The sequence below is a fragment of the Hemitrygon akajei genome, chromosome 3, assembly GCF_048418815.1.
Source record: "Hemitrygon akajei chromosome 3, sHemAka1.3, whole genome shotgun sequence".
Lineage (NCBI taxonomy): Eukaryota > Metazoa > Chordata > Chondrichthyes > Myliobatiformes > Dasyatidae > Hemitrygon > Hemitrygon akajei.
The window spans coordinates 131931323-131944869 of NC_133126.1; the positions used below are offsets into that span (position 1 = coordinate 131931323).

The window sequence follows — 13547 nt, forward strand, 5'->3', positions numbered from 1 at the left end:
GAAATTGAGAACAAATTGGAGGTTGGAGTGTAACACCACGCATGTGCTGATTTGAGGGGCTGAATGCACAGTATATCTGCCCCTCAGTTTCATAACAGTCTTGGCTGGCATTTGTACTGGTGACCTGGATTGAAGAATGCTAAGTGATTTATTTTAATTTTATTACTTTAATTTATTAAAGCACAGAGCTATTACTGGCTTAAAAATTATTTTGAGATTTTAACAGTTTTTGAGTACTTCTGATTAGCAGAAACACTTAAGAACTGTTTACAAAGGTTTTTAATAATACACTACTTATGAACAAGCCTTTGCGGCAGTCTAGAGGCAGGGCCTAGGGATCAGCCCACCAAAGCCTATCCCCACACTTCATAAGCTAGTGGCAACAACAAGCTCTGAAAGTGACTTGAAGTTGTGAAATTGCAAAATGGTAAATATGGTCACAGGAACAGTGCAGATGGTGAGCATGAGGAGATGACCAGTTTAACCATGATCCAGCTATTGAATCTACTCGCTCTGAGTCTGATGCTATTCAGTACATATTCTGGATTTTAATTCCTGCAGTTGTAGTGACCATTGATTCAGTTAATATAGTTTCTATACTTCAATGGCCTCGACATATTTCTTTTTTTTGGTGTGAAATCTGTATGTGTGGCTTTATAAGTAGTATTACATTAATCTACATTTCCTGCCCTCTGCCCTCTATCCTTCACTTATCTGTCCCACAGGTGATTATCAGTAAATAAAACAAATCTAGATGCTGTAATCATTCACAGCAAGTAGAATACATCAAAATCCTTGCAGAGGTTCTATGCATCATAAAGATTCCTTAGAATGTAGTAAGAAGCAAATTTCTTTTGGGTATCCAAAATGTTCAAATGCTCATTTCTTACTGAAATTACTATCTAAAAACCCTGTATTACTGCAACAAATGCTGTTTCCCATTGCTGTAATCCCATTTTAAGAATAGTAAGTTCTAATTATAAATGACTATTGTATTATTAACCAGCTTTACTGCTAACTCATATAAACTTTTCAATGCAGGTGGCTTAACAACATTTTTTTCACTGCCTTCTGGAGCCTTTTATTCAGCTGCAGACTTGCATTGTTCATATAGGATTAAACTTCCATTCAAATAAATTTCTAATACATTTAACTATATAGTGGCATTTTAACTTTGTACATGTAAAAGAAAAAAATGGAAGAACATAAAAATGAAAAGCAGGTGTAGGCCATTCAACCCCCATTCAGTAAAATTGCAGTTCATCATTCAACTTGCTTTCATACCATAAAGCTTGATTCCCTTAATATCATATATATTTTAAAAAACTGTCATTCTGTCATGAATGCACTCTGAACCTCAACAGCCTTCATCTCCTGAGTGACAAAGATTCATCCCTTTTTGGGTGAAGAAATTTCTTCTCATGTATGACCAAATAACAAACTCATTTTGAGGCCGTGACCTCTAGTTTTGGGCACCCTAGCTGGGAAAATATAACTGTGAAGTTCTTACTGGAGTTAACAGGCTACAAACAATGAGATTTTCATTTTTCTAAATTCCAGTGAATACATGTCTAGTCTGTTTAATCTCTCCTTAGACTACAAATCTTTCATTCCAGGGTTCAATCAGGTGAGCCTTTACTGAACTCTAGTGCATTTTCTTGTGGTTATCTTTTTGAAGTAGGCGAAACCAGATCTGTACACAAAACTTGCAGGCAGAAACTTGCAATGTCTCAATATAATTGGAGCAACATATTTCTATATTGTCCTCAAATCTGTTTAGAATGAATGCCAATGTAACATTTGTTGATCTGTTTTTTGATCCTGTATGTTAAGTTTCAGTGATTTATCAATTTCCAGTTATCAATTAACCTTCCAACATCTCTTTTGGATTTGGAAGGAAACTGGGAGCAGGCCAGCAGAAACTCCCATGGTCACATGAACAATATGCGAACTTTACATTGACCGGGATTGAATCCATAAAAGTTGCAGCATTATCTGTGTGAGGAGGAGTAACCTTTGTTTAGCAGCTGTACCATAGTGAGAATAAGTAGATTTTTATTTCCTGCATGAGTATTGGTGCTATATTTGTGACTGTGTATACAGTACACATATAACTTTAGTTTTTCATGTAAAAGTGCATTGGTAATCTTCATATTTTGTTTCTATTTTATCCATTTATGTCTCTAGTAAAATGAAACGTAATATCTAGACATGTGACATTGTAATAATGGTCTTCTCTACCTAGGGGAAGCTGACTGCCAGGGAACGTATTCAGCTACTCCTGGATCCTGACTCCTTCGTAGAATATGATAAATTCGTTGAACACAGGTGCTCAGATTTTGGTATGGGCACGGAAGACAATAAGGTAATATTGCATTGTCTGGATAAGGCATGGCCCATTCTTAATCTGATTGTGTTCTCATTACAAAAAGCAACAGTCTGTCTATCTTTAAATTTTGGTTTTAGGGTTAAGGAGCAATTCTTTTCAACATCTGGTCAATTTTGGTTAATGAGTATTTTAAACCAACCAGAATCTTTGTCCTGGAGTTGGCTGGTCCTGGAAAATCTTATTGGAGATGTGAATTTTTTTTTAAGCCTGGTCTCCATGGCTTCAGAAAAATTTTTAGAAATATTTTCCACGACTTGACTATAAATCAGTGGAAATCTGAAGTATAATAAAGAACCTTTCCTCCCATCTGATTGTCTTCACTCTAAATTTGTTGACTTTTGAGTTAGAGTACATTTTTTTGCATCTTTGAAGAACATGGTAGAACTTCATTCTTGAATGAAGTGCTAAGATAGTTCCTATAAAATGAGCAGAAGTGATTCTGTGAATCATAGCTACCTCTTTGTGGAATGTGCTTGAAAGAAAATTATAGCTTAGCCTTCTACTATTGATGCTTCTGTGTGTTTCTGACTTGGGTAGGTATCAGTAAATGATGAATAATGCTGATTGTTATACTGATTATTTCTAGATGCACAGCAGGAAAGGAAACTTTATCAAGCTCGTTCTTCAAATTGAACTGATTTATTTTGATGTAGGATGTGCATTTCTTTAATGGGGCAGCTAGAGGCTGCAAATACTGTATGACAGTTATTATTTTCTTTATCCATTCAAATGCTGAAACAGAATCTGGAGGGCTGAAGAAATGGAGTGCTAAGGGCTATGGGGAGAATGGGGTTGATGAGGGAAAAAGTCCATGATTGAATGATGATACAGATTGAATGGTTGAATAGCCTAATTCTGCTCCTATGTCTAAAGGTCACAATTTCTTAATGTTTTATGAGAGAGATGTTGGCAAGTAAATTAACTTTTCCTTGTCTAGCAGTAATTAAAATGATTTTTTACTAATCAGTTTTTTCTTATTTATGAATCTTTCAGTTTCCTGGTGACAGTGTGGTGACTGGTCAGGGCCAAATTAATGGGCGACTTGTTTATGTCTTCAGCCAGGTAATAATACACATGCTTTAATTTGATATTCTTCCTAAATAGATTAAGAATCACTAACACTACTAGTACTTTAAGAGCTCAGAACACTCGAGGGTGGATTTGATCCGGAATCCTGGTTACTGTCAAGTTCAACATGCAGGAAGTAGACTGGCTACATGTACATTCCAGGTGCCTGGTGGTTTTATCAGAGGAATTGTATTTTGGGAAATTGGTGTATTTACATTAGGTTGCGGATGGAAACAAGGGTACTCATTAGTTAATTTTTATGTTAATTTGTCTAATGGATTTGGGGGGAAAAATACAGTTGTTGTCACCCAATTACTCTTCTGTAGTCCAGAACAGAGTAGGTTGGCAAAGTTGCATTAATGCAAAACAATGAATGGTAATGTTTTTCTCTTTAGCTCCAACGAAGGAAGCATGAAACCTGATCTAAAGAATAGTAACGAAAACTAAAATAAATGCTCTCATTGGTACCTTTCTTTCTTAATTGGAAGTGCAACAAAGGTGACTACCTTTTTGAGAATTTGCAAGCTTGGACTTTTTTCTCCTTTTTATCTGACAGTGACCACACATTCAAATTCAGGTCCCTCTCCAGGTTTCAACAGGGCTCCATTTCTAAGAACTGTTTGTAAGCTGAAGTCAGAATAAAATATTGGCTAACCAAAGGCAAGGTGTAGTTAAACCAGGGCATTTTAATCACGTGTTCGGATATTGCTGCAAACTGAGTTCCCGTACACCAGAAACAGCTAGCAAATCTATCCCACTGGTGTAACAAATGCTTGTTCATATGCACAGTCGCTACGTAAATTGGGTGTTTGTAGTCTGGGGAATTCTTGTGTCCAAATGGTATTGCACACTGTGGCTGAGGGTTAGGGGTGGGGGAGCTGGGGGCCCCCAAAAAAAGATTTTGTACTGCAACCTCCTGTCCTACCCAAGTGCCTGGCATGGCATTTGTGCATCTTTAACTAATGCTGCTTTTTGTTAAAAGAATGAAGGATTGAGATTTGTTTTGATGAAATTTGATGGAAGAGTGTGCCCTGTGCCTTTTTTTTGAGGGGGTAGAAGGTTTTAAATGGTAAAGGAAGGCATTGAGCTTGTGGCTAGGCATGAAAGCAAGTTTAAATTCATTGTGTCTAGTTACATAAGCTTTCTACCAGTGCAATTGTATTGCCAGTATAGCCTTGAATACTTCCTTAATGATATAACATGCCAGTCTGTACCTTCAAGTTTCATCTTTGCTGTATGTTGATGTGTAATGATTGTCATGAGATGAAAGTGGATTGGAGCTTTTGCCTTGGGTCAGGGTATTTCCTTGGATTATGGAGACTGGGGGACAGGGAAAAGGATCAGAAAGTGTTTGCAGATGGAAATGAAAAATCCTGGTCATTGGGAATGTTGTATTGATAAGGTACAAACCATGGATTTTGTTTCAGAATGTTTCTGCATTAGATGCCAGAAAGTTGCAAGGTAAGTAAGGCAATTATCTGATTTTCTAACTATGCTCCCAAGCCTTGGAAGTTCTGGACTTGCGTAGAAGATCAACAATGACTGTTCCCCGGACAATTTGGTCTGGATCATTCTTCTCTCCTCCTCACTCCCCATGTTCCAAAAAGTATTGTTACTTGAGGAGTTGTATCATCCTAAAAGCTTTTGATCAATTTGATAAATGAACCAAGATTACTGGATATTGTATGGGACTCCACAAAATATAAGTTTTCTTTTGTATGTTACTACTGGAATAAAAGAGCAAGTGAATATCTACATATATGCCCACGGCAACATTAAAATGTTTCTGTCATTTCCTGATATTTATGCTTTGATTTTATGCTGTTATTGATTTTACTGCTCTCTAGTATATTATTATTTTACATGCTAATATTTAGAATCTGTACCTGAACGTTTTAATTCAGATCTTATAGAAAATCACAGAAACGGGATTAATGCTTTCAGTCTGTCTAAGTATAGCCATTTCCTATTTTTCGATGGCAATGCATATTTGTTTGGTATTATCTTCCTTTTCACCCATTGCTTCATTAATCCCCAATTTATTTGCATCTGAGCTATCTCTAACATTTGACCCTTTATTCACAACATTTATGCAGCTACCGGATTGCCTCACCACCCTTTGAGTTCCGTGATTAGTGTTCTGGTTCTTAAACTACACAACTATCTGTATTGAACCTGTTAGCTTTTCTGAATTGTAGGGCAGTTAGTACCAGTTGAGCAAAAATTTATTTCTACTATTGTGGATTAAATATTTAAAAAAACACTTTATTCTGTTTGTAACAAACTCTATTCACTAGCGCTCCAGTTCTCACCCTGGTAATTGTTTGCAATTTAATCAGAGTGTTTACACTCTGACCTCATGACTTTTGGACCCTGAACATGCCATCACCAAGACTATCTTTTACCCCTTTGGATCATTTCCATGCTGAGGGTTACCTGATGAATCCTACATCTTTGCTATATCTACCTCTATGCATGATTACTCCATTGTTCCTCTGGCCATCTACCTTTGTTTCATACTCCATTAGCCAAGGTGATGCAATACTCTGCCTTATTCTGATGTTTACTATGTATCTACAACCGTGTAGTCTTCTTTACAATTTAAAATTTATCTTTATTTTTAAACCTTGTGGATATACCTTTCCTAATTTCTAACCTATTCCAGTCCCCATTATTTTCAAATATCTGTGCTCTTTTAATTCTATTGTTTTGCCCATTTCTCTGTGGCAGCTGTGCTTTCAGCTATCAAGACTCTCAAGGTACATTCCGCCTGACTCCACACTACCCCAAACCCCCAAACATATCTGGCTCTCTATATCTCTTCTCAAAACCTACCCTTTTGTTCAAACAATGTAATCTGATACTAATTTTTGTCCCTGAGTGATATCTATTTTTAGGATACTTTGTTAAAAGTGCCACTTTGAAACAAGTTGTCTCAGTTAATCCCTGCTTACAAAACTTATTTTTTGACATTCTTGTTCATATACTAAGGCAAATATTTCTGTTAAAAGTTTTTAAATATAGGTGAAATTGCATTAGTGTATATATACTTTGTACAACATTAAAAGCAAATTAATTTCACCTTTTATGAAAACCAATGTATTTTCCACTTATCCAATGCATTTACAATACTTACAATAATTTTATTTACTTTTTGCCAGGACTTTACAGTCTTTGGAGGAAGTTTGTCAGGAGCTCATGCACAAAAAATCTGTAAGGTAAAGTGATAAGTGTGTAGAAGTTGCATTCTGAATTGTTGACACCCTTAGATAAAGAAGCTGCTCTTTGTATATGATCTAGAGCAGGCATGGGCAAACTACGGCCCGCGGGCCATATGCGGCCTGTTAAGCTTTTTAATCCGGCCCGCAGAACTTGATGAAATTATATTAATAAACCTTGTTAACACCTCAGATCCATCCTGAGAATCGCCACAACAAAACTAAATCCAGACTTTGATGCGCTGGCTAAAAAGGGAGACCAACAACACTGTTCCCACTGAAATTAAAAATAAGTTTCTTCGTTGTGTTATGTAAAAAATGCATTTGAAAATATTTTTTTCAATAAGCCTTACATGTTACATGTCATTTCTGTTAAGTGATGGACATGAGTAGTGCGCAGGTGCACGTACGTTCTCAAAATAAAAAATGCGCTCCAGATCAAATAACGCGCTCCACATACTGGCGCGCTGTCACTGTTCTGTCCTTCTGCTGGTCGTTGAGTTTTGGCACAGGGGACAATTGAATAAGAAGGAGCAGGACAAGTAGACCTGCATCTCCTACCGTTTTTGAAATAAAGACAGTCAAGAGGAGAGTGATGATGATAATATCTTGAAGGATAACAGAATTTTCAGTGCTTTAAAATAATAACTGTTATTATTAAAAAAAGCTGTATTTTATTCATTTAATTTTCAGTGTTTTAAAAGTCATTTCAATAAATAGCTAAATACCATGGGACTTCAAAGACAGATATTTTGTTGTAATGTATTTGTTCATTTTCAATTGAAATTAAAGCACATGTTTTCTACATATCCCATGATATTTTATTTTCTCTTATGAGGTGTATTACCAAAACACTCCGTCCATCTGCTCCTGGTCCGGCCCCCCTGTCAAATTTTAGAACCCTTTGTGGCCCACAAGTCAAAAAGTTTGCCCACCCCTGATCTAGAGCTACATATGACTGCAAGTAACATGAGCTACACAGATAGTTATTCCCATAACTGAGCAATAAACATGTTCAAATTATTTATGATCTAAAATTTCAGTTAAATTAAGGCAGTATATGATATGTGATAATTTACGGTAGGTCTTATTCTGTTCTGCTTTTCTTGTTCCCAACCACAACTCCAAGATTGTTTAGATTCGCTTTCTACAAGTAGGTGCTGCATGTTTTCATACATAATTTATAAATTGGGAAAATTTAACTACACAAAATCCTTCAAAAAGAAAAGAACCATAAGAGGCTGAGGCAGAGGCTGGTCACCATTCAATCATGGCTGATTTATTTTCCCTCTCAAACCCCTTCTCCTGCTTTCTCTAACCTTTGACCCCCGACTAAACAAGAACCTATCAGCTTCTGCTCTTAATATACCCAGTGACTTGACTTCCACAACCATCTGTGGGAGTCATTTGACTTACCACTCTGGCTAAAATAAAAATCCTCCTTATTTCTGTTCATTTCTGATTCCCTGTATTCTGAATCTGACTCTCCCACTATTGGAAGCATCCTGTCCATGTTCTTTCTATCTGGACCTATCAATGTTCAATACGTTTCAATGAGATCCTCATTCTTCTAAACTCTAGTGAACCATTAAATACTCCTCACACATTAACCCTTTCATTCCTGGGATCATTCCCATGAACCTCCTCTGGACCCTATCCAATGCCAGCACACCCTTTCCTCGATATGAGACTGAAAATTGCTCGCAATACTCTAAATGTGGTTTTCCCAATGTATTATAAAGCCTCAGCATTATATCCGTGCTTTTACTGTATGTTCTAGTTCTCTCAAAATGACTGCTAATATTCCATTTGTCTTCCTTACTACTGACTCAATCTTCAAATTAACCGTCAGGGTATCCCTAATTCGTGGCCCTTTAGAAAAAAGTCACCGCCTTTATTCTTTCTATCAAAGTGCCTGGCCATAAACTTCCCTATAGTGTATTCCATTTGCCACTTTGCCCGTTCTTTTAAGTCCTTCTGTAGACACCCTGCTTCTTTATCACGACCTCTGCCTCAACCTATCTTTGTATCATTGCATACTTGGCCAGAGAGCCATCAATTCTGTCATGTAGATCATTACCATATAACATGAAAAGTAGTGGACCTAACACCAACCCCTGTGGAACACCTCTAGTCACTATGAGCCAACCAGAAAAGGGCCCTTTATTCCCACTCTTTGCCTCCTTTCAGGAGAAGTCTGCAGGAAATATCTGCTACTGAAATTACATGCATCCATAATAAATAAGAGGGCAGATGTAACCATTTAATGTAAATATTGGACCGTCAGTTTTAATGCAGTTTGATAAATCAATATGCTTACTTTCTAGATTATGGATCAGGCTGTCTTGGTGGGAGCTCCAGTTATAGGTCTGAATGACTCTGGAGGGGCACGTATTCAGGAGGGTGTCGACTCCTTGGCTGGTTATGCTGATATTTTCCTGGTGAGACTAGCAATGTGCAATAAAAAAAACTCAAAAGATGATAACATTCATTTTTGTTTACTTTTGTGTTTTACTTGGATTTTAATTTGAATGTCAATAGAATGGAGGAAAAAAGAGATGATATTTGTTTCATTTCCAATACGATAAGAAAATACCTATTTTTATTCTGTACACAGATTTTACCTGCAATTATTAGGTGAATCATTTGTAAATTCAAGGATAATTATCCTTACCAATAAAAGAGCCATGGATTACTTGCTCTCAAATGATACATGATTTAGTCAGTATAAAAGTTTTATAATATGATGTAGAGGTTTTGCTGGTAATGTGGATCTATATTGCAATGAACTGCAAAGTATAAGCTTTGTTTAGTTAGGAAATTTTTAGTTTTATATTTGTTTGCCACTTTTGTGATCCAGGTGAGAAGCGTAGACTTTTTTAACATAGTTTAATTTGTTTTCAACATAATGTGATACTTGCATATTTCCAAAATTACTCAATTCTCATTTATAACATTATCCTGCCACTATTGCCCCACCCCAGTTGTTAAGGGAAAAAAACTGAAGGATTGGAATGCCATAGCAGTTCACTGGAATTTTCAGAATCAGGTTTGTTATCACTGACCTATTTTGTGAAATTTGTTGTACAGTATAAGGCATAATAGTTATTCTAAGTTACAATAAAAAATAGTGCAAAAGAGAAATAGCAAGGTTTTCAATGAAGGTTGACTTGTACAAAAAGGAATTTTCTTGTGACTATTGGTTTCCCTTTTCTTAGTTCACTGCAGTGAAGAAAGCTAATGGCATGTTGGCCTTCCTAACAAGGGGAGTTGAGTATAGGAGCAAAGAGGTCCTTCTGCAGTTGTACAGGGCCCTGGTGAGACCACATCTGGAGTATTGTGTTCAATTTTGGTCTCCAAATTTGAGGAAGGACATTCTTGCTATTGAGGGAGTACAGCATAGGTTCACGAGGTTAATTCCCGGGATGGCGGGACTGTCATATGTTGAAAGATTGGAGCTTGTATGCGCTGGAATTTAGAAGGATGAGAGGGGATCTGATTGAAACATATAAGATTATTAAGGGATTGGACATGCTAAAGGCAGAAAACATGTTCCTGATGTTGGGGGAGTCCAGAACCAGAGGCCACAGTTTAAGAATAAGGGTTAGGCCATTTAGAACGGAGTTGAGGAAAAACTTTTTCACCCAGAGAGTTGTGGATCTGTGGAATGCTCTGCCTCAGAAGGCAGTGGAGGCCAATTCTCTGGATGCTTTCAAGAAAGAGTTAGATAGAGCTCTTAAAGATAGCGGAGTCGAGGGATATGGGGAGAAGGCAGGAACGGGGTACTGACTGTGGATGATCAGCCATGATCACAGTGAATGGTGGTGCTGGCTCAAAGGGCTGAATGACCTACTCCTGCAACTATTGTCTATTGTCTATTGCTGGGTTTTGGAAGCCAACTATATAGTAATGTTTTGATCACACTTTGGCTTTGAGTTTTTGCCTATACCATGATCTCTTTCAAAATACATTTAAAGATCAAAGTACATTTACATTTATTATCAAAATATGTACTGTATACAGTGTACAATCTTGAGACTCTGCTTCTTCAGGCAGGCACAAAACAAAGAAACGCCTATAGAACCCATTTAAAGAAAAACCCCACTTAACAAAACCATCAAATGTGCAAAAAAAAAACAACAAATCATGCAAACAGATAACACACAGAATGTTAAACATCAAACCACAGAGTCCCCTAAAGTGAGTCTACAGCCATGAGGCACTGAGGCAAATGACGGCAGTCAAGGAGACAATGGCCACGGCTTCAGCCACTGAGTCAGTCAGTTCAGCACTCTGTCTGTCAATGGCTGCAGATTCAGCTCTGTGCCGAAGCACCTTGATTAAATTGCACAAATAGTAAAACATTTGCACAAATGTCCAGCACTGAGGACATTAGACATAAAACCATAACAGAAATTGAGTCCACAGCATGACCCACAGAGATAATCGAATTTTGCAGCATGGGAACCAGGTCTCTAGCACCTTCTGCTGATAGCAGCAAGAGGGAGATTGGTCAAACACAGGCCAACGGCACTGGACACCCGTTTGTTTTCCACTCTCATCCTCTTCAGTTTTAATCTTGCTTGATAGTTTAATCAGCGCAGAGTAATGGAGCTGACCACGGGTTCATGGTCTGCCATTAGGAATTGACGTAGTCACCCCACAGCAACGGCTGGAGCTGCACCACGTCGATTCCCCAAGGAGATCACAGCAGCATCATATCATGTAGTTGGCTCAAAAATACATTCTTAAAAGGGAAATTGCAGGCTGCAATCAGTTGCAGTTTAGAAGAATAAGAAGTATATTTAGCAGAAGTATCCAGTAGTTTTGTAAGCTCCTTGCACAATGTCGTCTTTGATCACTGGTGCCATCTTACCTGATGCTTTGAAAATAACATTTTCATTGTTACTAATCTATGAAATGTATAAAGTATTAACTAAAAATGCCAGTTTTATAGCATTAAGCCAGCTATCCCAATATGCTTTTTTTTAATATGCTGCCAGTTGTGTAATGTTTTTAGATTGATACAATAAGTCAGCTTATCTGTGAAATATTCTTTACGTAAGCATTAATGGCTATTTAGCTGAACAATATTTGAATTATCTTGCTTGATGAACAGCTTGCCTTATAGACTGTATTCCAGAAGTAATGCAATAACAAACTGTGTTCTTGATATTTTGCAGAGAAATGTATTGACCTCTGGAGTCATTCCCCAGATCTCCCTTATTATGGGTCCTTGTGCAGGAGGTGCTGTCTATTCACCTGCCTTAACTGACTTTACATTTATGGTGAAGGTAATGTGCATTAATTAGTGAATCAATTACAGAAATCCTTTGTTTTGTATTCTGCCAAGAAATCCTCTGAACTACTTGGTATTAGCTCAATGCTGCAATATATTTTCTGGATAGGTTTAAGTAAACAAAAGTTATTCTGAGAGAAGGAACATACATTTATACAAAAAATTATGCACATAATACTGGATGTGCAGCTCAGTAGCCCAAAGAACAATTACATTTGGCTGCTGTTTTCTGCAATCTGGTTCCTTTGAGTGCCCATAAACATGCTTTAATTCAAGGAAAAGTATGCCTTTTGAAGGTTGTCTTTTGCAAGGAAAACTTCAGTTCTGTTTCAGTTTGTAATGGTGGAAATCACTGAGCAGCAGAAGAAAAAATTTTTTTAAAAAATTGATGGCTAATGTGTAATTTTGGATATTCCTACTTGCCTTCCCCCATCATCCTGTTGTGAGAGTTACATTAACAAACAAAATTGATTTGACAGTGTCCACTTTTCAGAGTTAGTGTTATTTCATTTAAAAAATACATGCACAGGTCATGTTCTTATATCAGGCGGCACGGTAGCGTGGCAGTAAGCACTGTTTTTTTTACAGTGCCAGCGAATGGGGTTCAGTTCCTGCTGCTCTCTGTGAGATGTTTTTATGTTCTCCCTGTGACTGCATGGGTTTTCTCTGGTTGCTGCAGTTTCTTACCACATTCCAAAGATGCATGGGTTGGTTGTGCCCATGCTACGTTGGTGCTGGACACGTGATGACACTCGGAGGCTGCCTCAGCACATCTTCAGACTATGTTGGTCATTCTGCAAACAATGCATTTCACTATATGTTCCAATGTACATGAGACAAATAAAGCTCATCTTTATATTTAAAATCGATATATCCATAAGCTGCAGTCATTTGTGTGGTATATAAAACTAAATTTGTTTTCTAAATATACCACATAAGCAAAACAGTTTTAGTGAGGAGGCATTAGATTGTAGCCCCTCATCCCAACACCAAACATCAAGCAGGATCTCTGTGAAAGCGTCATCTTGCCTTGAATATATCTCTCAGAATCTACCTTGGTGATACTAGTCAACAACACAAGGTCTTGGATAGTTCCTTATGTCAGAACTCAGAGCAGATTTTGGAAAGACCACTGAACTGCTTTCACTGAGTTGAAAGATTTCCATCAGAAATTGATATTCGTTCTGTTATGTATCACTGGAAACAACCTGTAGGACAGAAAGTCCAACATGTCCTCTTGCAATACCTTGCATGTAAAGGGTACTGCAGCAGGACATGGGTGATGATCTCATAACTCTTGCAGTCCTGTGGGCTGCTTACAGTGAATACTGTAATACTTGGTGGTGTTCCATAGGGGTTAGTGATGGGACCACTTCTTTTTATGCTATAGATCAATGATTTAGATGATGGAATAGAAGGCTTTGTTGCCAAGTTTGCAGATGATACGAAGATTGGTGGAGGAAATGTAGTATTGAGGAAACAGGTAGGCTGTAGAAGGACTTGGACAGATTAGGAGAATGGGCAAGAAAATGGAAAATGAAATACAGTGTTGGAAAATGCGTGGTTATGCACT

The 13547-nt window shown here is 37.4% G+C and overlaps 1 protein-coding gene across 1 annotated transcript in view; it reads left to right on the forward strand.

Moving 5' to 3' along the window:
* pccb (propionyl-CoA carboxylase subunit beta) overlaps positions 1-13547 on the forward strand; it is a 77388-nt gene that overhangs the window by 25567 nt on the left and 38274 nt on the right. The window contains exons 2-6 of the mRNA XM_073040819.1: positions 2246-2365; positions 3383-3451; positions 6619-6675; positions 9003-9116; positions 11859-11969. Of these exons, the coding sequence (XP_072896920.1) occupies positions 2246-2365; positions 3383-3451; positions 6619-6675; positions 9003-9116; positions 11859-11969 (471 nt within the window). The remainder of the gene's footprint in view (positions 1-2245; positions 2366-3382; positions 3452-6618; positions 6676-9002; positions 9117-11858; positions 11970-13547) is intronic.